Source organism: Giraffa tippelskirchi, chromosome 12 (genome assembly GCF_054371585.1).
Source record: "Giraffa tippelskirchi isolate mGirTip1 chromosome 12, T2T-mGirTip1v1.2.pri, whole genome shotgun sequence".
NCBI classification, from domain to species: Eukaryota; Metazoa; Chordata; class Mammalia; order Artiodactyla; family Giraffidae; genus Giraffa; species Giraffa tippelskirchi.
Window position 1 is genome coordinate 106,198,517 of NC_137286.1, and position 26,881 is coordinate 106,225,397.

The 26,881-nt window shown below is 40.6% G+C and overlaps 1 protein-coding gene and 1 long non-coding RNA gene across 2 annotated transcripts in view; one reads left to right on the forward strand and one right to left on the reverse strand.

The window, feature by feature from the left end:
• Positions 1-25,431, forward strand: part of MICU2 (mitochondrial calcium uptake 2) — a 51,582-nt gene extending 26,151 nt beyond the window's left edge. The window contains exons 3-12 of the mRNA XM_081549009.1: positions 5,516-5,547; positions 5,646-5,721; positions 9,924-9,971; positions 11,074-11,156; positions 16,740-16,805; positions 18,197-18,294; positions 19,673-19,844; positions 22,673-22,781; positions 23,215-23,372; positions 24,837-25,431. Coding sequence (XP_081405135.1) covers positions 5,516-5,547; positions 5,646-5,721; positions 9,924-9,971; positions 11,074-11,156; positions 16,740-16,805; positions 18,197-18,294; positions 19,673-19,844; positions 22,673-22,781; positions 23,215-23,372; positions 24,837-24,938 — 944 coding nt within the window. The 3' untranslated portion in view covers positions 24,939-25,431. The remainder of the gene's footprint in view (positions 1-5,515; positions 5,548-5,645; positions 5,722-9,923; positions 9,972-11,073; positions 11,157-16,739; positions 16,806-18,196; positions 18,295-19,672; positions 19,845-22,672; positions 22,782-23,214; positions 23,373-24,836) is intronic.
• LOC145529197 (uncharacterized) lies at positions 5,845-24,865 on the reverse strand. Its single transcript, XR_014071005.1, has 4 exons — positions 24,682-24,865; positions 10,869-11,830; positions 8,378-8,469; positions 5,845-7,373 (listed from the first exon to the last, which is right to left on the reverse strand). It is a non-coding gene; the product is annotated as an uncharacterized LOC145529197 (long non-coding RNA).
• Positions 25,432-26,881: the final 1,450 nt, after the last annotated feature.

Consider the following 26,881-nt stretch of genomic DNA (forward strand, 5'->3'; position numbering starts at 1 on the left):
AAATTTTAAAATTGTTGCAGATAAAAGAGATCCTTTTTATCTTTGCCACTATTGTAGCTATTTGGTTTGGGGCTGAGTTTCCACATCTCTGAGGTTGTTTCCTGCTCGTTAATTTTGGGTACCATTTCATTCTCTCTAATCAGAGGTGATGACAGAATTCCCCAAGCTTACTTATAGTAAATTCAGAGAGAGCCATTTGCTAAAATTTCAAGTCCTTCCCCTGTCTCCCCTTATGATTTTGATTCAGAAGGTCTGAGATTGGGCCATGGAATCAGTAATACCCTCTTGTCCTTATCTGGCTGCCTGTCCTATATTCCTGTATTTTTAACAAGCACTCCCAGGTGATCATTTTGATCAGCAAGTTTGAGAAATAGTTAAACGGCGAATGTGAAAGTGCCATGAAAGATGTCATGGCTTTGTAGTAGAGGCAGAGGGTGCTGAGCACTGATCCCACACTCCTCCGAGGTCTGCCTGCTGACACACATGGGAACCTTGAGCGAGTTATGCTGGATGGGAGAAGCCAGTCTCAAAGACCACATATTGCTTGATTCCATGTGTATGAAGTATCCAGAACAGGCAGGTTTACAGAGACAGGAAGTAGGTTAGTGGTTGCCCAGAAGTAGGGGCAGGAGAGTGACTGCTGATGAGTTTTCATTCTTTCGGGGGCCTGATGAAAACGTTCTGAAATTAGATGGTGGTGATGGTTGTACCACTCTGAATATACTATATTCTAATATAATATACTCTGAATATACTAAACACCACTGAGCTATACAGTTTCAATAGATGGACTCTGTGGTATGTAAAATGTCACAGTAAAACTATAAAAATGTATATATAAAACTAATCTTTGTTGCCAGTTTATTAATTTTAAAATTATTATACTTTACAAAAAATGGAGAGACTAAAATAATAAAAACGTGACTCTTTATATACTTTCCTCATGTTGGTTCGGAGAAGGCAATGGCACCCCACTCCAGTACTCTTGCCTGGAAAATCCCATGGATGGAGGAGCCTGGTGGCCTGCAGTCCATGGGGTCACTAAGAGTCGGACATGACTGAGCGACTTCACTTTCACTTTTCACTTTCATGTATGGGAGAAAGAAATGGCAACCCACTCCAGTGTTCTTGCCTGGAGAATCCCAGGGACGGGGGTGCCTGGTGGGCTGCCATCTATGGGGTCGCACAGAGTCGGACATGACTGAAGAGACTTAGCAGCAGCAGCATGTTGGTTCTGAACGAAAACATTTTCACCTAGTGCAATTCTGTCAGAAAAGTGAGCTGATTTGTAGGAGCCAATGCGGAAATCTTAAATGGGTACAGCTTCTGATAAATTCACTTTCCAAAAATTGGCTCTTTGGTCTTCCAAGGACTCACTGAGAAGTCTCCTTCCCCGCCCTGCAGTGGGCAGAGTCAGCATGTGGGCAAGACTGGGCCGTGAGCACTGTCTGGCCTGGAGGCATCGAGTACCGTGCCATCCGCCCACAGAAACACGCTCTCCCCTGCAGGCCTTCTTGTGGACACACATGCACACTCGTCCCCCAGATGGGCATGAGAAGCATGTCTGTAGGTGTCAAGCTGCAGGGGGGCAAAACTTGCATCTGTCCCCTGGCACACAACCACCCCCCAGCCTGACTGGAAAGGAGGCATTTTCCAGTGTGAGAAGAGCAGGTTTAAAGTCCATGGACCATGCCTTTTTTTTTTTTCTTTAAATACAGATTTCTCCTCCTTGGGAGAATATTCAGGAAGGTCAGTTTCCCTCCACTCTTAATTGTCTTTAGACACTCTTAGGCTTTTCATCAGCTTTCTTATTGTTGTTCTTGGAATGATGTAGAAAGGAATCATTAAAAAGAAGAGATGAGTGTGAAATGAAATAAATGAAATGAAATCTTTAAAACATGGCTCTTTTTATAATCTAAGCCCAGAGCACATTACTATTCTTTTGATAGCCTTTGTAAAAGCATTCTAAGTATGAGATTCTGTGGAATTGCATGCAATGTAATGATTTCCATCATTGCTGGGACTGAATTCAATCAAGTATTGGAGTAATCAGCTCTTAACGCCAATCCCGATATTGATGCTGGAGCTCTTCCATGTATTTATGCAAAAGTTATGAAACGATGTAAATGTCTCGGTCTGATTTTTATGTGTCAAGAGTCCACTGATATCTAGCAAAATGAAGTTGGATTAGATACCATTAGCAATGTTTTTATAGTTATGGCTATCAAATAACTTTATTTTGGCTACAGGCAAAGATTTATTTGACCTGTAACTGTACTTAATATGTAGTAATGCAGTTTTACTTATTTTAAGTATTAAAATGGCTGTTTGCCTGTAACATGGTGTGCTTGTTCCTGGTTTTCAACTTCAGAAGTCCTCTGTAAACAGTGAAAACCATGTGCTGGAATCTCCAGAGTAGGTGGAGGCTTTTAGAACATTCTGTTTCTTGAGCCAAAATTCCATCGTAGTGCTTGAAGATTTATCCCTCCCTGCCCAGAAAAGCCACAGTGTACTTTCCATCTTTTCATACTCGCACCACAAAGCAAGACAGCCTCACCTCTGAATCTACCTTTTTGGCTGTTGTTTTATATGAGAGCATGAATATGTATGAAATAACTATGAAAACAGTAAGAATGAATTTCTTATGTGTGTGAAAATATTAACAAATAATATGACTGATTAAGGGTTAATATCCAAAATATATAAACAGCTCATTCAGCTCAATCTCAAGGAAAACAGAAAAAGACAGGAGACCTAAATAGACATTTTTCCAGAGAGGACATGCAGATGGCCAACAGGCATTTGAAAAGATGCTCAACGTTGTTAATCATCACAGAAATGCAAATCAAAACCACAATTAGGTATCACCTCCCACCAATCAGAGTGGCCATCCTCAAAAAGAACATAAATAACGAATGCTGTCAAGAATATGCAGAAGAGAACCCTCATATGCTGTTAGTGGGAACGTAAGTTGATGCAGACACTGTGGAAAACAGTAGAGACTCCTCAAAAAAAAAATAAAAATAGAACTTCCATATGATCCAGCAATCCCACTCCTCCTGGGCATGTATCCAAAGAAGAAAGAAACTCTAATTTGAAAAGATCTGTGCACTCCAGTGTTCTTGCCTGGAGAACCCCAGGGACGGCGGAGCCTGGTGGGCTGCCGTCTATTGGGTTGCACAGAGTCGGACACGACTGAAGCGACTTAGCAGCAGCAGCAGCAGTGCATAAGTAGCAGCACTATTTACAATAGCCAGAAGGTGGAAGCAACCCAAGTGTCCATCAGTAGATGAAAGGATGAAGATGTGGCATATACATACAGTGAAGTACTGCTGCTGCTGCTGCTGCTGCTAAGTCGCTTCAGTCGTGTCCGACTCTGTGCGACCCCATAGACGGCAGCCCACCAGGCTCCGCCATCCCTGGGATTCTCCAGGCAAGAGTACTGGAGTGGGGTGCCATTGCCTTCTCCGACAGTGAAATACTACTCAGCCATAAAAAATGATGAACTTTTGCCATTTGCAATAGTATTGATGGGCCTGGAGGGTATTGTGCTTAGTGAAATAAATCAGAGAAAGACAAATACTATTATGTCATCACTTATATGAAGATCTAAAAAATAAAGCAATACAACAAAAAAGGAGCAGATTCACAGGCACAGATAACACACTAGTGGTTACCAGTGGGGAGAGGGCAGCAGGGAGGGACAAGATGGGGGTAAGGGATTAAGAGGTCTGAACTACTCTGTATAAAATAAGCTACAAGGACATACTGTGCAGCACAGGGAATATAGCCAATAACTTATCAAAATTATTAATCACTGTGGTATATATCTGAGACTAATATTATGCATGAACTCTACCTCCGTTTTTAAAAAGTGGGGGAAGAGGACTGCCAGAAAAGGAATCCTTGTATTGCAGTGAATTGCCTGTGTCCCTGTGTTGCTGTTGTCAGATGGACAGTGGTCACGCCCCTCACGTACATCAGGCCTCACATCTCTTACCCTGATGCCCAGTCTCTTTCTTGGGGGAGCCCGTAAACAAAGAGTGTAAAACCCAGCAGCCTGGGTAAGAGGCGCTAAAGAAACCCCAGCAGAGTATCCTGTGTGTGAAACACCACAGTCCCCTCTCTGACTCAGAGAAGTGTTTATGACTTAAAAGAAAGGAAGTGAGACTATGTGTTCTACTAGGAGCTCTGCCTTTTCTTTTTAACCTGAAAACGAATTTTTTGTAACAGAATGTACCCCAAACTTTTTACCAGCCAAGATAATTTCTTTACCACTTTCCAATTAGTGATACTGTTTTGAAAAAATTTTTGCAAGAGAAGTTCGTTAAGTACATGGTTTCTCCATTTTTGATAATCAAATACCTATACAAGTACCAAGCAGAACTTGTAGTTAACATGAAATAACGGGGAACATTTTATGTGTTTGATGATCTCATGTTATAATAGCCCTAGCATTAAAATCTGGTTGTCATTGGATAATACTTATTAGTTTATCAGCAACAAACAATCATTCCAAAATAGCGGCTCCTAAGCTTGCCAACATGGTCATAGATGTTTCTAAAATTTATATAGTCGTATTCACAACTAGTGTTTTTTGATTATTAACGCAAAAATAAAATCTTGGTAATTTATCAACAATGGATAATAGAATTTGTCCCCAGTAGATTTATAATCCAAATGTAAGCATCCCAAACTGCAAAAAGGCACATCTAAAGGTATTATTTTTTTTAACCTGTCATGTGAATTCTCATACACTTGTAATTGTACTGAAAGGCCTTTATAGAAAAGATAATTTTGAGAGCAAGAAGGGAAGTTAATGATGCACCTAGCTTACAGAAGAAATAAACAACATACTTTTCAGTGTTCTGGATGTGTAAAATGGCTTGAGGCTGTCTTCAGAAAAAATTTCAACCAAACAAGTAGTGTGATTGCTTTAGAATTTACAGTAAATGAGAGAAAATGAGGTCAGGATAAAGAAGATGGTTAAAAGCGTGAGTTTTAATCTGTTACCCAGTAGGAAACTGCTAAAAGTAACATCACTTTAGAATGAACAGCCATGTTGGCCAGCCTTTAGATCTGACTGGAGAGCTGTGAACTTAAGAACTTTTCAGGGTTTAAAAAGGTAGCATTCTGAAACATGTGTGTATATATTTATAATCAATTAAAGCAAAAGGAGACAGATTTTAATAATCATGTAAGGAAAGAATTTGTGTTTGGCACAAATTTATTTCTCTTGGACAGCTATGGTGGGTCAGAGGCAGTTAGAAGACCCCATGTGTCTGGAGCGGAGTGACAGTGAGGACGAGTCTGACACACAACTGCACTGTTCGTGTTTAGACTTAGAGTTCTCTGGCTTGTAACTTCTGTTTAGAGATCTTAGCTAAAATTGCCATACTTATATATTTTATAAACTTGTTTTGTCTTTCAAGCAGTTTTCTCTCTTAATGGAAGCTGAGTTTTACCAAAGTATTATAATATATGGGCACTCAATAATATTTCCTCTTTGCTATAGGTAAAAGTTCTGTCAAGAGGCTGACAGATAAGGTAAGCAATGGAGGGGAGATCTCTCTTTTTTTTAAGATGGAAAATTAACTTTTAGAAATTATTTAATTTATGAAAGATTTTAATATGTGTATTTAAAGGATATCGAGGACACACTAGCAGGAATCAAAAAAGCTGGTTGTGGATCAACTTTTTTTAGAGACCTCGGTGATAAAGGTAACTTTGGTTTGTTGTTAAATTTCCAATTGCATTTTATTTAACAGACATTATTAAGGAGTTAAGTTATGAGGTTTGCACCTATACATTGGAGAATATATATTAGAAAATCTACAGAGAGGATGTTATAACACTGTGTTCTTTAATAGGTTTTTTAAAATCATAATAAAGTACTCATTACATTGGAAGTAATTTTCGCCAACTCTTTGAGCAATTACAGAAAAAGTATATAAAAATCAATTTTATTAATAAGCCTGGGGGAAGGATGAGGCAGAGCATCTGAAGTATGAAGTGAAGGCCTCGGAGAGAAGCTGGAGGCATTGTCAGAGAACCGGCCCAAGCCTGAGCCAGGAAGGGTCACTGAGAGCAGGCTGTGGTGTGGTCCGGGGTGGGGCGGGGGGTGCAGTAAGGGCAGGTCTAGTGCTGGGGCGGGTCCTGGAGGCGGAACATGGAGAAGGGCGTCTGATGTGAGCAGGAGGCCCTGGGGGATGGAGGCCAAGGGGGCCTTGCTCTGTGTTGAATGAAGGGACTGGAGGCCTCTCTGGGTGTGTGGGGTTCTGCGGAGTGGGTAGGGGTGGGGGGGTGGTCCTTGGCGGAGGACCAGCTCTCATTCCGTGCAGGGCGGGCCTGCCACTGTCCTTAGCGGAGGACCAGCTCTCAGGTGCATCAGGACTCAGCAGAAGGCGTTTCCTGAGGAGGGGGATTTCCGAGCATCCACAGCAGCGTTTGGGTGGAAGCAGGGCATGCGGTGGGTTGAGTTAGGAAGGGGGAAGAAAGACCTGCTGCAGGGGTATCAGCAGAGGACAGAGGCTGTTTGGCAAGTGGGCTGTGGTTGTGAGGGTAGCTGGGCGTGAGCGGACCTGACCCACTCCGGGGGTGGGAGGAAGGGAGTCAGTTGGCCTGTCCTGAGAGCAGTGGGGTATGGGTGGGGTGTTGTGAGAAAGCCCTCTTGGCTGAGGGAGCTGAGGGGCTTTAAGGGGAAGGGGAGGACTAGGTGATGGTAGGAGAGGATGACAGCACTCAAGTCAGAGTGGGAGAGGAGGTGCACTGGGCAGTGGCTGGAGGAGAAGAAACCTCACTTCCTGCCATCCACACGGGGGTGTCTTAAAAACAGCCAACAGTAAGGAATAGAACTGGCTGGTGACAAGGAAGGTAAGCAGAGCTGCATGATGGGGAGGAATGGGAAGGCGCATGAACACACCCAGTGAGAACAACCGCGACCTCGCCAAGTGCTGCCACTTCTCCAGGTGCGAGCGCCCTTACCCCAGGCTCTGTTGACCATTGGCTTCCCTGGTGGCTCAGACAGTAAAGAATCTGCCTGCAATGCGGGAGACCTGGGTTCAATCCCTGGATTGGGAATATCCTCTGGAGAAGGGAATGGCCACCCACTCCAGCATTCTTGCCTGGAGAATTCCATGGACAGAGGAGCCTGGCATGCTACAGTCCGTGGGGTCACAGAGACAGACACGACTGAGCTACTTTCACTCCTGGGCATTAATGCTTCTCACCCGTCTCATTGGAACCCAGAAACACCTTTGAGCTCTTTCTCTTTGTCCTCCCATCCTTCATAGGCAGTCAAACAGACATCTTTCTAATTTTGCCTCCTAAATATTGATTGAATTCATCCTTTCCTCTCCCACCTCTTAGAGAAGCTAACAGGAAACAAAACAAGAAAAAGTCATGAGAGAAGGACTTGAACCAGTTTTTTTGTTGTTGTTTTTCTCTGAAATACGTGAGTTGAAATGCACATTCCAACTTAAAGAAAAAGCACTGAACATTTTGTAGGAAAGATTCAACAGATACACTTTTTTCCAGATATACCCCTTTGTTGATATGAATGAAGTCATTTGAAAATCAGAATGTAAAATATAGCTACATTTGGAGCAATTTGAAATATTCTATTTTACCACCTAAAAAAACTATCAACTAGCAAAAGATAATGTACTTTTGCTAGTATACTACAGTTTTTTGAAGAAAGAAAATAGTCCACCTCCAGGCATTATTATAAAGAAAAATAAATTATAAGTTATAATTGTTATGTATTTTTTAAAACTGAGCAGAATTCTTAACATAATGCCATCCTCAGTGATATACTGAATATAAATTATAAGGTATATTGTAAAATACAAATATGTTCCTATGATACATGTAGTAATTTCTCTTTGGGGAACAGAGTTCTCAAAATTGCTTTCAGTAGCAGATCGTATTTTTCAGTGATTCCAAATTTAAAATATTTGTAGAGAGGCATAGTAACTAATAGAACTTAATCACCTCGTGAGACTAGTGGCCCTTAAAGATTCTTTAATAAATTTTTTAATGTAAATTATTTAAAATTTCTATTTGACATGCAGTTTTGAAACATTGCCATTTAGCAGCATTTATTTTACCATTCAGTGTAACAAACATATATTAAACTGTTTCTCCTATAAATATTCAGAAGTGTCAGTTTTCCTTAAAAGCATTTTCAGAGGCAGCTGCCTAGAATGCTGTTGGAGAGCTGTGTTGTCTATAATCTGTCTTGAGAGTATAGGCTGCTGTTTTTACACTGTTTCAACTGTGTTTATTCAAGCATTTTATTTAAGTCAGTATTTCAAAGAAAGACTTTGGAAGTTTCTTTTTCGAAAAGCCCCCTCCCAACCAAACACAGGACACATACCTGTGTCTCGAGAAAGTAAAGCTGAGGTTCCCCTTTGGCACCAAGCCCAGCTCAGTCCATCAGTCTGGTCATTTTTTCACATTGCTGTATTCCTTTGAAAATCAGAAAAAAAAAAACTGTTCACTTTTTTTGAGGCTGCCAGGGGATGGAATACTTTGATCCTTCAACTAAGATTAGAGCATTTCTCTCAGGTATGAGATATGACAAAACACACTTAATTTATTCTCCATTCATGTAAACACTGAATGTTTTTAGGAAAAAATACCTGGAGACTTACTGTGGGCTTTTTTATTAAAGGGAAGTACACCTGCTTCAGAATAAAAACGTCAGAAAAGTTGGTGATTAAAAACCTGTAAGTCATTAAGAGCATTTAAAATATATACCTGAAGTTGCCTATGAGCTGAAGCAGTGGACCACCTGAGTGGTCAGACCCTCAGCCACCTTGCTCTGCACGGCTCTCTCCCCGCGTCTCAGCTGTGCTCTCTGGAGCCCTTGGGGACAGTCTCCCTTCACAGCAGGATGTGCCGGACTGTCACCCTCACCCCACTCCCTTCCTCATCTCGGAGCCACCAGGCCACCGCAGCACTTCTGGGGACTCTTCAGCAGGCACACCCTCTCAGACAAGCCCTCGCTTTTCCCGGCTCACTCCAGCTGCCCCTCCCCTGTGCGCACGCCTCCGCCTCCCCCACGCCAGCATCACTGCAGGTCTACCGTGGTTCAAAGGCCACCGTTAGAACTACTTCCTCTGTGACTCTCCCATCATCTAAGCTCTGGAAACGACTTCACCTTTTGTTTAAACCCCTGTATAACTCTTGCTCTCTGCATCTCTTGGTGGCTTTTAGTATTATCTGTAAACATTTGCCTTCTGGCCTCCTGGTGAAAGTACACAGCACTGTATAGTAAGAATTTCTGCCAAACTTGAATCTCAGCTCAGCTCTGGATCTGAATACCAGTTTGTCGAGAATACAGACGTTAGAGGAACATGTGAAATGACACCAAAAAGTTGCAGTTCACAAAGTCTTCTAGACACTTAAACTTTACAGGACAAAGGACCAGGCTTCTTCAACAGTTAAGCTGAAACTGAAGGGGAAAAAAGGTGAGGGAGAACCTATAGATGAAAATCAAGTTACGGCTACAAAGATTAGTTACTTCATTTTAAAAATATAGTTTGACTTCTGGTGTACTGAAATCTCTGGCATTCTCCTGAATTTGTGAATTTGCTTAACTTGAAATGCTGTTAATAGTAAAAATTAAAGTAGAAATTACACAAAGTGACATGCAAGTGAAACCTCCAGTGGACACATTTACCTGTTGGCCAGCGACCATTCCCCTCCTTCCTAGTAACAGTGACCTAATAAACCCCTCTCCTCTTTAAGCATTAGTACTATATTTAACTCTCTTACGAAAACTTTCCACTGTAAGAGAGATAGTTTAAAGTAAAAATGTGTGTGTGTTTTGATCAGGTGGAGGCTCCAAGAAGCATATGTTTGGTTACTTCTAAACCATCTAAAGCTGTTATCTGATGTTGGTGTTTTCTCCCTTTCAGGGCTGATCTCCTACACTGAGTATCTCTTCCTGCTCACGATTCTCACCAGTAAGTGCCCCACAGTTTTGCTTATCGATCATGTGAATCCTCTCCCCCGGCGCAGGAGGTTTGGATTCCCCTTTCTATCGTTAAGGGTCACTGGTGCCACAGTTTCTGTGCCTGTAGGGCGGCACTGCTGTGAGGTTATCCCCCCACTGCTGTCTCAGAGTCAGATGCAGCCTTCTTGTAGGAGTATGAAACATGCCTCCTCTGACAGTCTACAGAATCCCTGACCAGTAACTCTCCTGTAACTGCCAAGGTCATGAAAATCAAGGAAAGATTAGGAAACTTTCTGAACTCAGAGGAGATAAGGGGACGTAGCAGCTAAATGCAGCAGGCATTCTTGTGTTTGATCCTAGAATAGAAAAAACATGAAATTCAAATAAAGTCTGTAGTTTAAAAATGCTACACCAGTGTGAATCTCTTAGTTTTCACAAATATCCTGTGGTTACATAAGATGCTAACTGTAGAGGAAGCTGGGTGAAGGGCCCCTGGGAGCTTCCTGGACCAGCTTTGCAGTATTTCTGTAAGTCTAAAGGTATTTCAAAGTAGTTTTTTCAGAACTCTACTCTTGAGAAAGGGAAATAAAAAGTAGTAATCAAGATGTGAGTTCAATCCTGGCTTAGGAAGATCCCCTGGAGGAGGAAATGGCAACCCACTCCGGTATACTTGCCTTTAGAATCCCATGGACAGAGGAGCCTGGCGGGCTATAGTCCACAGGGTTGCAAACAGTCAGACAATACTGAGCATATGGCACAAATGACAATCAGTGTGAAAATAGCCAACGTATATAAGAACATAGGAAAGCCTCTAGCAGAGCTGAAGAAATAAATGAAGTTCTCAATTGGATTTTGCTTTTGAAGGGCAGAGCACTTAACAGCAGAACAGCGCACCATGGACACATACCAGCCTTTGAGAATTGTCATCCATCCTGAGAAGGGATTGTTGTTTACTTTAGGTGCTTACTTGTGCTGTTTCTGGTGGCTTGTTTCAAGTTTGAGGACCTGTAGATCTTCAGATACTTGCATTCCACCAACATGTATGTAATGACGTGCTCACTTTAGCAGCACATACACCATCGTTTATGTGATGATTCATTTTTCATTTGCAGAACCCCATTCTGGGTTTCATGTTGCATTTAAAATGCTGGATGCAGATGGTGACGAGATGGTTGAGAAAAAGGAATTTTTTAAGGTAAGTAGATTCTAGTTATTTTTGGTTTATCATAAAACACCTGAAGGCTTGCGTGGTAATTCTACATTTCTATTAAGATGAAAATTATATCCACTGCCAACATACGAAGTGTCAAAAAATTATATATACATTCAAAAATACTAAAATTTCTGTAATATAGCCTTGAGGAAACAGTTACGGAACAGGGGATAAGATTCTGGAAGGGGAAATGAGCTGAAGCGCCTGCATTTTGTAGAGTTTGTTTTTTATGATTTCAGCAAATGATAATACAACAGAAAGGGCTTCATAGATAAGTAAAAACTTGTTGTTAAATCCCACCAAAAAATGGAGTCAGAAAAATAAAACCTTAAGCCTTCATGAAGAATGTGAGGGAAAATGAAAAAGCCACAATAGGTATAAATTGGTGCGAATTTTCTAGGAATTTGTGCAGGCTCATAATTGAAAAGCTGAAAATATGCTTAAATGATGTTTCTCAAGACGTAATTCTGTAACATGGCAGCAGTAAATCTCACTCCACTCCAAGGAAGTTGGCAGTAACGTTCAGAAGTGTGTCAGAGCACGTAAACAGTGGGGAGTGTGCCAGGCAGAGCTCGGTGTTCTTCATCTAGAGGAGCACTTCATGGAGAAAATACCTCAGCTCTTTCATCTGTGCTTTTCTTCCAGTCTCCAGTGTACTGGGAAAAGAGAGAACAAAGCTTGTTGAAATTATATATAAAAGTGGAGTCTGTACTTGCACCATTCAGTTAAGTAGCCAGTAGCACATGGGACTGTTAAACCCTTGAAATAATAACTGTGACTAAGAAACCTGAGTTTCTAACTTTTAGTTCATTTAAAACTTATATTGGAAAACTGACATTCACTTCAGGTATTGGCAGATTCTCAAGTATGTTTGAAACAGCTTGAGTATGTGAATCTACTTTTTAATTTTTATCCTTATTTACTTTTTATTTGCTTTTTTATGAAACCTAAATGCAGATCAAGTAAGGTACACCCTGGAAGAAATTGTAGGTTTTGGTGCCAGACCATCTCAGTAAAATAAAGCAAGTCACACAAATGTTTCAGTTTTTTAGGGAAGGTGGAAATTATACTGTGATCTATTAAGTGTGGAATAGCTTTATATCTTAAAAAAAAAAACAATGCACATGCCTTAATTTAAACATATTTTATTGCTAATAAATGCTAACTATCATCTGACAATGCAGGGTTGCCACAAATCTTCAATTTGTAAAAAACACAAAATCAACAAAGCACAATAAAACAAGGTGTGCCTGTATTTCCTATGAATATATTACCTGAATGTCTTATAGTGTAAAATACACACTGGGTTTTGAAGCAAAAAGGAATGTAGAGTACCTTGATTTTTATATGGAATATGTGATCAAGTCATAATTCTGAGATATTAATTTCACCTGTTTTTCTTTGTATTTTTGCTGTACTTTAACGAAAATGAAACTAAAAACTGCAGATGATAAATTATCTTATATACAAGAATAATAACAATTTCAGTCATTGGCTTCACTCTGAAGAAAAGGCTTTGGTTCTAAAATGGATGTTACTTACTTAATTTAAGATCTGTCATGTTGGTATCTTTATTTTTTCAAATGATTCCCCAGATTAATAGACTTTTTAAAATAAGTGAGCAACTATTGACACTGGCTGCATTTGCGACTGAAACATGGAGGCGTTCACCTGCGGCTTCACTGCCTACTCACTCACACGTTCATGGCATTCACTTTATTCACCTACTGTACACCCTCTCCCAGATGGTCTCTAAAGATGTTAAATATTTGTAAACCTAATTTTTATAGTATCCCAACTGATTTATCAATACATTCCCTGCTTAAGATCTTTCTTGCTGTATCCTTTGTTTCTAATCTTTGAAAGTTTCTTACACATAAAATTAATTATTTTAGTAAATTTGCGAAGCCTGTGAATGGGCTCTTATCACAGGAATTTCCTGAGGCATCCCGTTTGCACCTGTTTGAAGCATCCAGTTGCTTGTGTCACCATATCATCTTGAGCACACTCACCTTGAAAGCTTTTCAAGTACTTTTTTTTTCCAAGTATTTTTTTTAACATAATAGTTGAACACTCTAAATTTACAGAATCACTTTCTGAACACTACATTTTTTTCTTAGATGTTTGCAAAATTCTTAGCATTTCCATGAATTAAGAAAACAAAAAGAATTATGTTAGAATACATCACTGATTTTTTTTTTTTTTTTTTTTAGTTTATAAAGCTCAACCTTCTAAGCCCATAAAAGGTTCTTTGTGCTGATCTCAGGAATAAAACACTAAACTTGATAACCCATGGAGCATGATAGTTTGTTGACTTTACAGTGTAGAGGAGAAAAAAACTATGCTTACATTAATTATTTGAATAATTACTTCATTTCCATGATCATTGTATTAGGAAGCCTAGGTATATAGCATCTTCTGCTTGAAATTTTATTGAAAGAACCAACAACTCTTTCCAGGTCAGAAAAGCAGAGTTTAAAAGGCAGGATTTTGTGTGTTTGTTCCTTCTTCCAACTTATCTGAATGTTTCTCCAGTGAATTTTACTTGTTGCTCTTCCAACCATAAGTGCTAGAAAAGTAATGAAAATTACTTTAATACCCAGACATAAATATAACAGACTAACTTGAACAGCAGATGGAAAGTAATAGATTCGTATAAAGTCTTATGAAAATGTCCCCAAATATAAAATTCTTAGTTTATGACTTCTGTGTGTTGTGGTACACCCCCATCTTATTACCATCCTTATCTCCTGGCTGTATTGGTTGGTGTATTGTTCACATCTTCATCCCAAGAGTGAGTAAAATAGCCACTTTGTGTATAAGCCAGTATAGTAAAATAGCCAGTGAGTAAAATAGCCACTCTTTGTATAAGCCGGTATAGCCAATATCCACTCTGTCAGATAGTAACAAACAACACCAACAGTGATCAAAGCCAGTAATAGTAAAGCAGTTTAGTCTTTTGCCTTGATAGATGGTGCATCTGCTTATTGGGATAAGTGCCAGGATTTTAGTGCTATTTCTTTAAACAATAGGTTGATGACAAGTCTGTTTACTAGTGTGAATTTCTCCTTAGGTGGTCCTCTGACTTCACATTTCTCCCACACTGGTGGGAAGGGCTGTGCTTTGAATGCAGTGAGGTTATCATTTTAGAATGCTACATATTCCTGCTTGAGATATTATTAAATGCAAAGACCTTCAGTAGAATTCACTCTTCTTGATTCTGGAATAGTGTTCTTATTCCAGAATTTAAACTCTCATGATCCATCCTGAAAGCAAAATAAGTTAAATTGACCTAGGTGTTATACTTTTCCTCATTTTCAGCCTGAAATTGAAAATATAGATCAGTATGAAGTTGGTCATTTTGGCTGTATTTTCTTAGACATTCAGAATGTGTGTTTGAATGTGTGCTCCTGGCTTTTTTCACCACTAATGTAAAAAAAAAAAAAAAACATACTTTTTTTTTGTTTCTCTAACAAAGCACCTCTGTTTCTACCAGAAACTGTTCTTCCTCTGCCTAGAGGGCCTTGCCCCATTCCTTTCATAGCTAGTTACTCAGAGCTCCACCCAGATGTCATGTCCTCACAGAGAACTCTCCAGAAGAAGCCAGTCTTAACAGAAGCCCCTGCTCAGTATCTCCGAGTCCTGTTACCCTACTTCATTTTTCTGGTCGTAGCCCTTGACGCTGTCTGAAATTCTCCTGTGTGTTCATTTGCTTGTTGGTTACCTCTGGCCCATTAGAACTTAAGCTCAGTGAGGCAGGGACACTCTCTGTGTGTGACCACTGTGTTCCAGCACTTAGAACAGTCGTTTGAGCAGCACCTAGTCCTCTGCGGTCATGACCTACATCAGGAACAAATCCGATGACTCTCTCCACTTGACTTTAAGATACTTCAGAGCTACAGTGACACCGACATTATGACATTGCCCAAAGGATGGACAGGTTGACAGTAGAGGGTAGAGTCCACACTTACATGATCACTTGATTTTCAGTAAAGACACCAGATCAGTTAATGGGAAAAGCAAAGTTTTTTCAACAGATGATACTAGAACAAATGGGTAGGATACATACATGGAAAAAATTGGCCACAACCCCTCCCTCACACCATACACAAAAATGTATTTGAGATACACATGTAAACATGAAAACGGAAACCAGAAGCTTCTGGGAAAGCTCATAAGAAAATATCTTCAGAATGTGGTGTAGGGCAAGGGGTGGAGTGGGTGGGGCAGGGAGTGGGTAGGAGAAGTGCAGCTGGACCAGGGATGGCTGGATGCAGCTAACTGTGGAGGCTGCATAATGCATGTATGTTGGGTTGTTACAGGAGTCTCTGCTGTGTCTGAAATTCTCCATGAAAAAGTGAAAGTGAAAGTTGTTCAGTTGTGTCTCTTTGTGACCCCATAGACTATACAGTCCATGGGATTCTTCAGGCCAGAATACAGGAATGGGTAGCCTTTCCCTTCTCAGGGGATGTTCCCAACCCAGGGATCGAACCAGGGTCTCCTGCCTTGCAGGTGGACTCTTTACCAACTGAGCTATCAGGGAAGCCATAATAAAAACCTTAGGAGGTGTGGGAAGCAAAGCAAGAAATGTTTGGGTATTGAACTTGGCAGTATGTCAGGTGTCAATTTAAAAATAAAGGATAAAACAAAAGTTCTTCAGCTTTATTCCCTGAAATAAGTGGTGGGGGGAGGCGGAAAGGGGAGAATGTTGAAAAGTTTGAGGGCTTTAGAGAGCTAGAGATACACTATATGCCTAAAACAAATCTCATAGAAGCAGCTGCATTTGAGATAATTTACAGTTTAGTGGCAGCATTTTTCAAACTACTAACAAAGAAATAGCCTAGGAAAAAATGGGCAAAGGTTTGTCTCCTAATTGATTTGGAGCCATAGTATGAGATTTTGTCTACATTTAATTTAAAAAAAAAAACTTTTTTTTTAATTTGCTTTCCATGTGAGGATTGATACAAATGATTCTGAAAGGTAGGTAGGTTTTTTAAAAGTGTATTCAGTCTGAAGGTGCTATTGATAGTTTTATAATTAATAGATATAGGCCTTTAAATTGTTTTAATGCTTTGTAAATGCATTAAGAGAAAAGGGAAGAACATTTACAGGATATGAATAACTTTTTTAAGAGCTGGGTGCTTAAAATGTGTCCATGAAGCATCAGAGATAGAAAAAGAAGAGAGGAGATAGAGAAAAGACAGAGAGAGGAGATAGGAAGAGAAGAGAATAAAAATTCTCGTGGAGATGAGGATAATCATGATGTTTTTAATACCTTAATGTGATGCTTTTAGACTGTATATTTATTAAGTGAGCCAGCTTTCTTAGGGGAAAAGATTATACAAATTGTAATGTAATAATATTAATACTTGCATATCCATTTTCATCTTTGATTCTTGTATGATCTAAGGGAAAAAAACTATTTGGAGTCATAAGGCAAAAATAATTTATTATTTAACAAATAACTAGTATACATTTTATAATAGAAACTTAGCATCTGTTTTTTAGGTTGTTTTTAAAAATCCAGTAGACCTGCACCTGAATTCCTGTTTGCCCTCTTCCTAGCTGCAGAAGATCATAAGTAAACAGGATGACTTGAAGACAGCAATAACCGATGAAACGGAATACGAGGTATTTGCAAATAAATTGAGTATTTCCAAGCAGATGTTGTTAGATTAGCTTCTCCGTCCCATTTTTTCAAATAAGGATTCCCAGATAGTTGGGAAAATTACCAGTAACTTAATTTTTCTAAGTATTTTAAATAGATTTGCCATATTCACATGATCCAGAGCTCAGAAGATTCACCCAGAGTATGTGTGCAGGGCAGAACCCTCCTCCAGTGACCCTGGTCTATGTCCTCGCTTCAGGCTCTTCTCAACACCTGCCGCCACTTCCCCTGGGCCAACCCTGGGAGCCAAGGGCACCTAGCGGCCTGCATCGTGTGGTCTCTGCCATGGAGACAGTGCACCCTGGGCCAGAAGACATGCCCAGCGCTTGGCTGGCTGACCGACTCTGCCTGGCGGAGAATTGGTGAACTTGTCCTTGTGCCCACCCTGTCTGAACCCAGTTACCTTTGTGGCTCTGAGCTGCAGGTATGGGGTTGTGACCCCTGTCCTGCAGCGCTCACTGGAGGACTCAGTGCACTCACTCTCCTGGGTTCCCATTTAAGGCCCTGGACCACAGCCCTGTCCACCCTCCAAGCACATTTTTCTCTCTGGGTCCCAACTATCCCTCAGCTGAATGGTGCCCGAACATGTGAAGTTGCAGGAGCTGGCCCACCCTCTGTCTCAGCCCCCATGCCAGCTGCCTGCCCCTCTATAGCCCAGGTTCTCACAAGTTCTCCCACTCCCACACAACAGTCACCTGCCTGCCACTGATTCTGGGCGGTGGGGGCAGGACTGGGGAACACCTGTATCCAGCCTGTCTTTCTCTAGCTGTTCTTTTTCAGATGATTTGGTTTAAATGTGTACCCCCTTTGTTGTTTAGTTGCTGCTGATCATCTTTTTAGCCATTCTGATTTTTCTTTGTTTGTTTGTTGACATTGTGAAGGAGGAAGAGTCTCTGAACCTGCTTCTCACTGTCTTGAACAGACTCCTCACCTGGGGACCTTGTAATTAGGAAAAGCTAGTGTTTTTCAGATTTCTAGCATCCTGCAAAAGGCTCCAGACTTCCCTCCTTTAATTCTCTCAGTCCTGCTTCATTAGAAAGTGCCCAGGGGGCACGTTTTGAAATAACTAATCTCACTGCTGTAAGCTCTCTTGTTGGCCTGATCCAGAGTTTGTTCTCTGTGGAGACCTCCTGAGTCCTCTCAGCGTTTAGCCGTGGGTGTTCTCCTCCTCTTGAGCACAAGTGATACAGAACAGTGTTATGTAGAGTGATGGACAGAAGGGTTGCATCTATTTTATGCACTTGGTTGTTGTTACAGAAATCTTTTGTAGGTATTGTCCTAGGAATTGTCCAGGCCCCAGGATCCATTTCTGTTCTTGGTTATAATTTACTTCAAATTATTCTTTTTTTTATAGGAACAAACAGTGCAAGAACCTGAAATTAACACAACACTTCAGATACGTTTCTTTGGAAAAAGAGGAGAAAGGAAACTTCATTATAAAGAATTTCGAAGGTAAATGCAAATATTTATGTTCATTTAGGGGAGTTTTATAGCTAAGAAGTAAAGAAACAACTGAATACATGTATTTATGTCCCAGAACTGCATACCATAAGACCAGATACTGTGTGTGGGTCTCTATAGTATCTCTGAGAGCAGAACCTATGAAGTGTAAACTAAAGTTACTATGCTCAAAATACGTCAGTTAACCAGATAGAAATGGTTTGCGCAGAGAGGGACCGAGGGACAGAGAATAGCAAGAAAGGACACAGAGGCATGAGAACACGTGCCTTGTGCAAGAATCACAGAGGCTGGGTCTGGTAGAAATAAAAGGGAAGGGTGGAGATGAGGGCCAAGGCCCTGGGGCCTGGGGCTTGAGTTACGCCCATGAGGGAGGCCCTGAAGGGGGCCCGTGGAAGGTGCTGGTCAGATGGGCTTACTCTGGCAGGACAGGGGTAACAGCAAAGGAGGGATCCTGTGAGAGACAAGACACAGTTAGGAGATAAAATCGTTGGGCTTGATGATTGTTTTAAAGGGAATAATTTCACTTAGAATTCTTTCAACTTTTTGAATTAGAGTTTCTGTATGTAGTGGGCCCTGTGAAATTTGTTATACCATTATGCAGTTTTTTAAAAAGATGCAATAAACAGAGGATGCTTTAAATGCAGTTTTTTAGGAACTTGTCTGTTGGATGGAGTAGGGTACCCTAAAGTTAAAATTATGGGTGTACTGAGCTAGAATTCAGTAATCTTTAAAATTTAAGCCTTTAAAATTTTTCATAAGTTGTAAAGTAATAACAGAAAATAGCTCCCATATATGTTATATATATGTGTGTGTAATATATTGTAAACATATAATTTTTTAACTGCCCAAATTAATCCTAGAAATTCCACAAGAAGCTCTTTCCATGTGAGTGTGGAGCTTTTAGTTTTGTTTCTGTAGGACTGTGATGTTTCTATAGAATATCTTCCTTAGAAATATGTTGCCTTTTCTGCCCTTTGTCTCAGCCTCCTCCTTACAGCCTGTCTGATGAAGGATACTGTTTCATAAAGACATACAACTTGTACACCTCCAGGAAAGACAAGGAAGGTGACACCAAGAGACACTGTTGTGGTAGCTAATTATGGTATTAGTGTAGATATTAGTGTTCTCATTTAAAGAACAGTATTGTATTTTGAAAAAGTATCTGTGATTTAGACAAACCTGGGTTCCAACGCTGAATTTGACAGTTTGCTAAGTGTGATCTGATGGACAAACGGTTGGAGACCTGCAGTATATTGAAACTCGTGGGATACTGCTCAGGGTGCCCACGCTCCTGAATGGGCACACGCTTAGTTACAGCACTAAGGTGAAGCCACAAGTCCTGACGTCCATCTCGTATTCCAACATTTAGGTTTATGGAAAACTTACAGGCGGAAGTTCAAGAAATGGAGTTCCTTCAGTTCTCTAAAGGTTTGAGTTTCATGAGAAAAGAAGACTTTGCAGAGTGGCTCCTTTTTTTCACTAACACTGAAAATAAAGATGTTTATTGGAAAAATGTGAGAGAGAAGTTGTCAGCAGGAGAGGTTGGTGTGCCTTTTTATAATGCTTGTGATGAAGATGAAATGATAAGTTAGACATATTGATAGAATTCAGTAAAGTAGCTTCCAAATTAATCAAGATTGAGCGACTCTCTGTTATGTAATTATATGATGCATGAAATGATGATTGCCAAACTGCTAGTAATGATTAATGAACAGTGGTAAGATTTCAAGTGATTTCTTTTTTAATATTTATTTTTATTTATTTGGCTGTGCCAGGTCTTAGTTGCTGCATATGGAATCTTTAGTTGCAGCATGTGGAACTTAGTTCCCAGACCAGGGATCAAACCCAGGTCCCCTGCAATGGGAACATGGAACCTTAGCTACTGGATCACCAGGGGACCCTCAAGTGATTTTTTTTTTACTTTATTGTTCCAAAAAAAAGTTTTTTTGACATGGGGATGTGTTTTTATATAATTTTTTTAAAGCTATCTCTGTGATGAGGGAAAATATAATGAAGGTCTCATTTATAACTACAATAGAGATATATAACAATTAGAAATACATTTAACAAGAAATATATAGAAAAGCCTTTAAACCTTGGATAGAAGAAATAACTCATCTAACAGTAGAGACATCCCCTGCTTTTGAACAGAACCTCTTAGTATTACGAACATGGCAGTTGTCCCTTAAATAACCCCTAAGTCAGGTCAGTCTGCACGGCCTTGGTTTGCTGCACCAACATATCAGCCCTGGACACCCCACAGCCTTCTCAGTCATGCTCCTTGTCCGAGGTAGGCCGGAGGTAGGAGAACTGCCCACATCCTTGCTCAGGGACCAGACTCTGCAAGGCTCTGCCCCCAAGGAGCACCACCATCTGCCAGAAACCATCCAGAAAAGAAAGGAGTGAACTGCTGCTGCTGCTAAGTCGCTTCAGTCGTGTCCGACTCTGTGCGACCCCATAGACGGCAGCCCATCAGGCTCCGCCGTCCCTGGGATTCTCCAGGCAAGAATACTGGAGTGGATTGCCATTTCCTTCTCCATTGCATGAAAGGGAAATGTGAAAGTGAAGTCGCTCAGTCATGTCCGACTCTTAGCGACCCCATGGACTGTAGCCTACCAGGCTCCTCCATCCATGGGATTTTCCAGGCAAGAGTACTGGAGTGGGGTGCCATTGCCTTCTCCGAAGGAGTGAACTACGTTCCAGCAAATAAATGTTTAGGCCTGGAGATGTCACACTGAGCTACTGGCTGGACTGATGGCCTGAAGTCCCTAGCTAACTGAAGGGAAGCAGAGCTGTGTAGTCCTGAGCGCGCAGGGCTCAGGGGAGTACCAGGTACCATGACCACCAACCGGCATCCATAAAACAGTCTCGGATTCTTGGGAGGGAACCAGGCAAGCCACTAGTCTGTGTCACACTGCTGAGGGGGCTAAGGGGCAGGGAAACCTCTTCCCTGTAATTTTGCTGTGAACCCAAAACTGCTCTAAAAAAAATTAAGCCATTTTAAAAAAGAAAGCTGAGATATTAAAATATAGCACCAAACATCAGAACTAAAACAGTGTGACTGACAATGAATTTAACAAATCAGTTGAACAGAAGATAAAGTCAGAGCTAGATACAAATACAGAAATTTAGTATGTGTAAACACAGATTACAAATTAGTTGCATTAAAAAACTGAATAAATGGAACTGGGGTAATTCACTGGGTATCTGAGGGAGAAAATGAAAGTGACTTCTGCCTCACTCATGACTCAGAAATAAACTTGAGGTGGATCAGAGAACTAAAGTTAAAAAGAAAACTGAGTAAGTATGGAAGAAAACTTGGAAACAATCTTTGAGAGTGAGTATACGTACTAAGTAAAACCCAAAAGCCTGTTGAAATTGATTAAATTACTGCATAAAATATAGAAATCTGTTGCCTTCCTCAGTACCCCCCAAATTATCAAAATCAAAAGGAAAAATTAACAAAATGGGGGAATTACTGGCATCACAAGTAATAGACCAATTTCTTTAACTTATATAATGAGATCTTTAAAAATCAAGACTGCGGAAGGGTCTGACATTCTACCGTATTTAATGTAGAAAATGGGATCTGAGATATCAGTGTGTTAATTACTAATGGGGCCGAGATTTTCTTTTCGCAAGTTAGCCTGTGTCACTTCCTGGGTGCCAACAGAAGACCCAAACCTGTGAGGTCAGAGCCAGAGAAGGTTATTGTCTGTAGTGTGGAGGCTGCCCAGGCACTACGTCTGTCCCCCAGGGCCCACAAAGTGGGTTTGCAGCACAGCCGAGGAGCCCGGATCCTTCATGAGGGACAGTAGGTGCGGTCGCCCCTGCTCTGAGGGAGACAACTGCGTCTGTTCCAGGCTGTTCACTGTGCAGATATCCTGGAAAGACCCTGGAGTAGAATAGTGGATGGGCCTCTGTCTATGAGATGTGAGAAGCTTGGAAGACCCACGGAGAATTGCCCCCCAGCATCAGGTCACCTGGCAGCCCCTCAGACACCAGAGCTGAGCACAGCAGGGACACGAGAAATCCACAAGCACCCGATGAACATAGATGTGCAGAGTGTTTAATTCACTCAGGACCTTTGAGGGGAGACAGCGGGCCTGTGACACACGCCCCCAGCCTTGCACTCATGTTCACACCGTGTTCAGTCTGCACAGGCACATCCAGGGCCCTACATTTAATCTCTGAGGGTTCCTCCTAATCTCTAAAATCCACACATTTGTACTCAGTTGGGTCCATCCCAGACTTTGATAGACTACATTCATAGACTTCATGATAGAAAAGAGGACTCACAGTTACATTCTTAACATTGTTGAATAAATTTACAAAGTTGTAATAAAAACTCACTTTGTTGTTCTTTTAGAGCATTAGTTTGGAAGAGTTCAAGTCATTTTGTCATTTTGCAACCCACCTGGAAGACTTCGCTATTGCCATGCAGATGTTTAGTTTAGCTCATCGTCCTGTCAGACTAGGTAAGTTATGTGACTCACTTAATTTTACTATCTATGAACACTGTCACCCTGTTCTTTAACTGATTGATACCAGTCCAGGGACCACTTACCAGAAAAACAATTGATTGGCCTTTCAGTTAATCCAGTGTGGTTATTCTAGATTTACAACCATTTGCCAAACAATTTATTAACAATTAATTTTGCTTTTAGTTTTATTTTTCTCCCTGAGGAGGAGAAGAAAATATTTAAATGTATATTCAAAACACTGATTAGATTAAAATAGCCTGCTGACGTTTCTCAGCCAGATTAATTATTTGAACACATTCTTGATGAGTATTTGTGTTGTTTTACTTCCCAAATGATAAATATATAGAGTTGTTTTTACTTCTCAAATAATAATTTAGACTTAGACTATTTTATGCGGTTGATGAGTTTTTATATTTTCTCCCTTCAGCGGAGTTCAAGAGAGCAGTCAAAGTAGCAACAGGACAGGAGCTGTCCAACAATATTCTGGACACCGTCTTCAAGATCTTTGATTTAGATGGTGATGAGTGTCTGAGTCATGAAGAGTTTCTTGGGGTGTTAAAAAACAGGATGCATCGAGGTTTATGGGTAACAGATTTTGAGTCTTTAAATTGAATGTTTATATGTAGTTAAATGAATGGAACTAAACCTAGAATTTGATCTAATGTATAGTCTTAAATGGAGTTGTCAACATTTTTAAAGAGATTATAAGCAGTAATTACAACAAAAGTATCTTCTACAGATGGGATCCACCTTTTTTCTTTTCTTTTTAAAGAAATATGAATCAGGAACCACGATTCCAAATTTTAATTTGGATGTTATAGTTAGATACCAAGACCCAAGCTCTAGCCCTATTGTGTATTAACTATCAGATCTTGCAAAGCTACTTAATTTTTCTGACCCTCAGATTCCTCATCTGTACAACAAGGAACCAATACAATCTACTGGAGAGAATTATTATAATACTTAATGTAGTGACTGAAACACTTGAAGTAAATGTTCACTATTAACATGATTCACTCAAATTCACATATTAGTCTATAACTGAGGGACAGATCAAACTTAGAATTTTGTTTAGATTTGAATCTGCTAGAAACACTCGTGAAGGCAGGTTGAAACATCGGCAAGTTGAAGACAAGGGTCCAGGGGGTAAGTAGGAATTAGTCCAGAGGAGGCAGGAGTGAGAACAGGAGAGACCGTGGTGAGCTCACATCAACAGTGCTGGTCTTTTACAACTGAGAAGAGCATATTGATCTTCCTGCTACAGACATTATTTATAGAAAATGAACAGATATGATTTCTACTAGTGATTTACAGGCAGCACTTCATAGTTAATAATCATACTTGTAGAAATTAAACCAGCCTTTCCAGTTAACATGTAAAATACCCCGCGGCCTCTTGGCCATTTCCGAAAAACATACTGAAGAGAAGAGCTTCAAGTCAGTGAGGAGAAAAGGCCATAAATATAATCTGAAACCAATTGCTGCTTCCAGTGGGGGGTCTCCAGCAGTGCTGCGCTCTGTGTGGGCACAAGGAGCCAAGTGTTTTCTAACCTTTGCTTTCTTGTTTAACTGATAAATAGTAACCACAAAGTACTTGTGTGAGTTATTTCTTCCTAAGGCTTCTTATCAAGTATATGGTGACCTAGTTTCTTTCTTTCTTAATTTTAGCCAAGGTTAAGTCAAAGTTTTAGGTTTATCATTTTTATTCCACGTAGCTAAGTGAAGTTCACCAGAAAAACAGAAATATTATAAAATATTATGAAAAGAAAACATTATGAAATAATTTCGTTTTAAAAACCAACACATGAAAGTCACCAGTCTTTGTTCCCTTCTTGGGGAGGAAACTCCATTCTCTGGTTACCCTGAGGCCACCCTTGCCTCACTTCACATCTCACCTTTTCCCTTTGGCTTTCACCTGTGCTGCAGGCACTTTGTGTCATCACTTCCAGGCCTTTCTGGAGGTGGGTGGGGAACAGGCACCGCAAGTACATGGAGATGACAGAGCTGAAGGTTGCAGACACTGATCTTGAGTTTTCATTTTGGTTGACAGGTGCCGCAGCAGCTCGGCATACAAGAATACTGGAAATGTGTGAAGAAAGAAAGCATTAAAGGAGTGAAAGAAGTCTGGAAACAAGCAGGAAAAGATCTTTAATAGAAAAAAGAGTGTGGGAATTCTATCGCTCTGAGCAATCAGAATCGGGGATTTCTTAGAATGCTAGGTGTTTATCCTCCTAAGTCTTCATTGATTTCATTTGTAATATAAACATGCCTTGTATTGCTTTCTGATTCAGTCATTTCTTAGTAAGATTTCATTGCAGAACTTCATAAAAGGAAAAAAGTATTCTTTAACGAAAAGAGATGTTGGCATCTGTCAGAAGGCCTAGGATTAAAAAATGCTTTGACTTTGGTAAGATGGACAACCTGCTCATGCACAGTGTCTAAGCTGACTCAAGGTCAGATCAACTTGCGAGCCTCAAAGCTCCTGGAGGTAGATTAAGTGACAGCATTTCAGGTTTCTGTCCCTTATGTCTCAGACTTCTTGTATATTTTATTTCAGTGAGTTGTAAATTAGTTGTCTTCAAAGTAATATGTAAATTTCAGTATTCCACCTGGAAACTATAAAGTATTTATAAAGATAAAGAAAATTACTGAGGTGCATTTTATGTTGTTGGTTGGTTGGTCAGTCACTAAGTCATGTCTGACTCTTTGTGACCCCGTGGACTGTAGCCCACTAGGCTCCTCTATCCATGGGATTCTCCAGGCAAGAATATCGGGGTGGGCTGCTATTTCCTTCTTCAGGGGATCTTCCCAACCCAGGGATCAAGGCTGTGTCTCTTAAGTCTCCTGCATTGAGAGGAGGGTTCTTTACCACTCGCGCCACCTGAGAAGCCCCATTTTGTTTTATATGTGCTGTTTAAAACTACATTTTTTTTTTAATGTAAATACTTTTAAATGTAAATACTCCTAAGCCAAGGATATTTCCCACTGAATTGTAATGGTTATGTGGATTTTAAAAGAAATTTCCCAGCTCTTCCCTGAGGAGGTACACAGCAAACAGCAAAGTCAGGGTTTGATGAGAAGAGGAGACAGGAGATGAAGGCAACCCAGGGTAGGTGAGGGGTCAGCTGTGTGTGTAAGGGAAACCTCTCGTCCTCAGAAGATGGAGCAGAGCGACACCAGTCCATCCCCCTGCCTAGAGAACATGGGTCCAGGTGAGCTGAAGGGAGAACTCCCCAGCTTCTTTAAATTAAAAGCACTGCAGCGCGGATGCTCCACAAGATGGCACTCTCGCTTTTCCAAAATACTTGATCTTCCTTGCACACCAAGCATGATCTTTAACAGAAAAACCAACAGAAATACCCAGAAAATCACAGAACATTTCAAAAATGACTGACTTGTTGAAGAAGCAAGGTAGGAGGCTCTGTGCGGACATACCTTAGTTAAATATTTAGCATCTCCTAGGGAAATGAACACGGGTGCTACCATGGTAACCATTCACTTGCACTCTGTGGTTGTGTCCAGTGATGAAGGAAGTTAATTTGCAGAATCTCCAGGTAACACGTAGTTGGGTGGGTTATGTCCTCAGAAGCATCAGGACCAAACCTCGGCCGAGCCTGCTGTGTCCCGTGCCCTCTCCCAGGCACTGGTCCTCCTGTGGGCGAGCTTTCTCTCCAAGAGGATGAAATGGGAACAGATACTTATGTTGTTTATGATGTCTGGATTTACATATATTTAGACATTCTGTCTTGGGAGAAAGTGTTTATAAATAACTCCTTTATAGTTTATAGACTATCATATAAGGTCTCCCCAATGAACATTTTTCAATCCAGACAGAATTGAAGGAATTCTCATTGCAGCATCATTTCAAATTATGCAAATCTGGAAGTAGCTTGAACGTGCCACACCACAGAAGTAGATAAATCAGTTGTGCTCAATTGCACCATGGAGTTCCAACAGCGCTTACCATCATGAATGCACCCAATTAAGTTCGGTGATTTTGCTAGTTGCTAAGCTGTTGTCTCTGTTCCAACTCCCCACCATACACACACACACACAATTTTGCTAGTTGCCAAGCTGTTGTCTCTGTTCCAACTC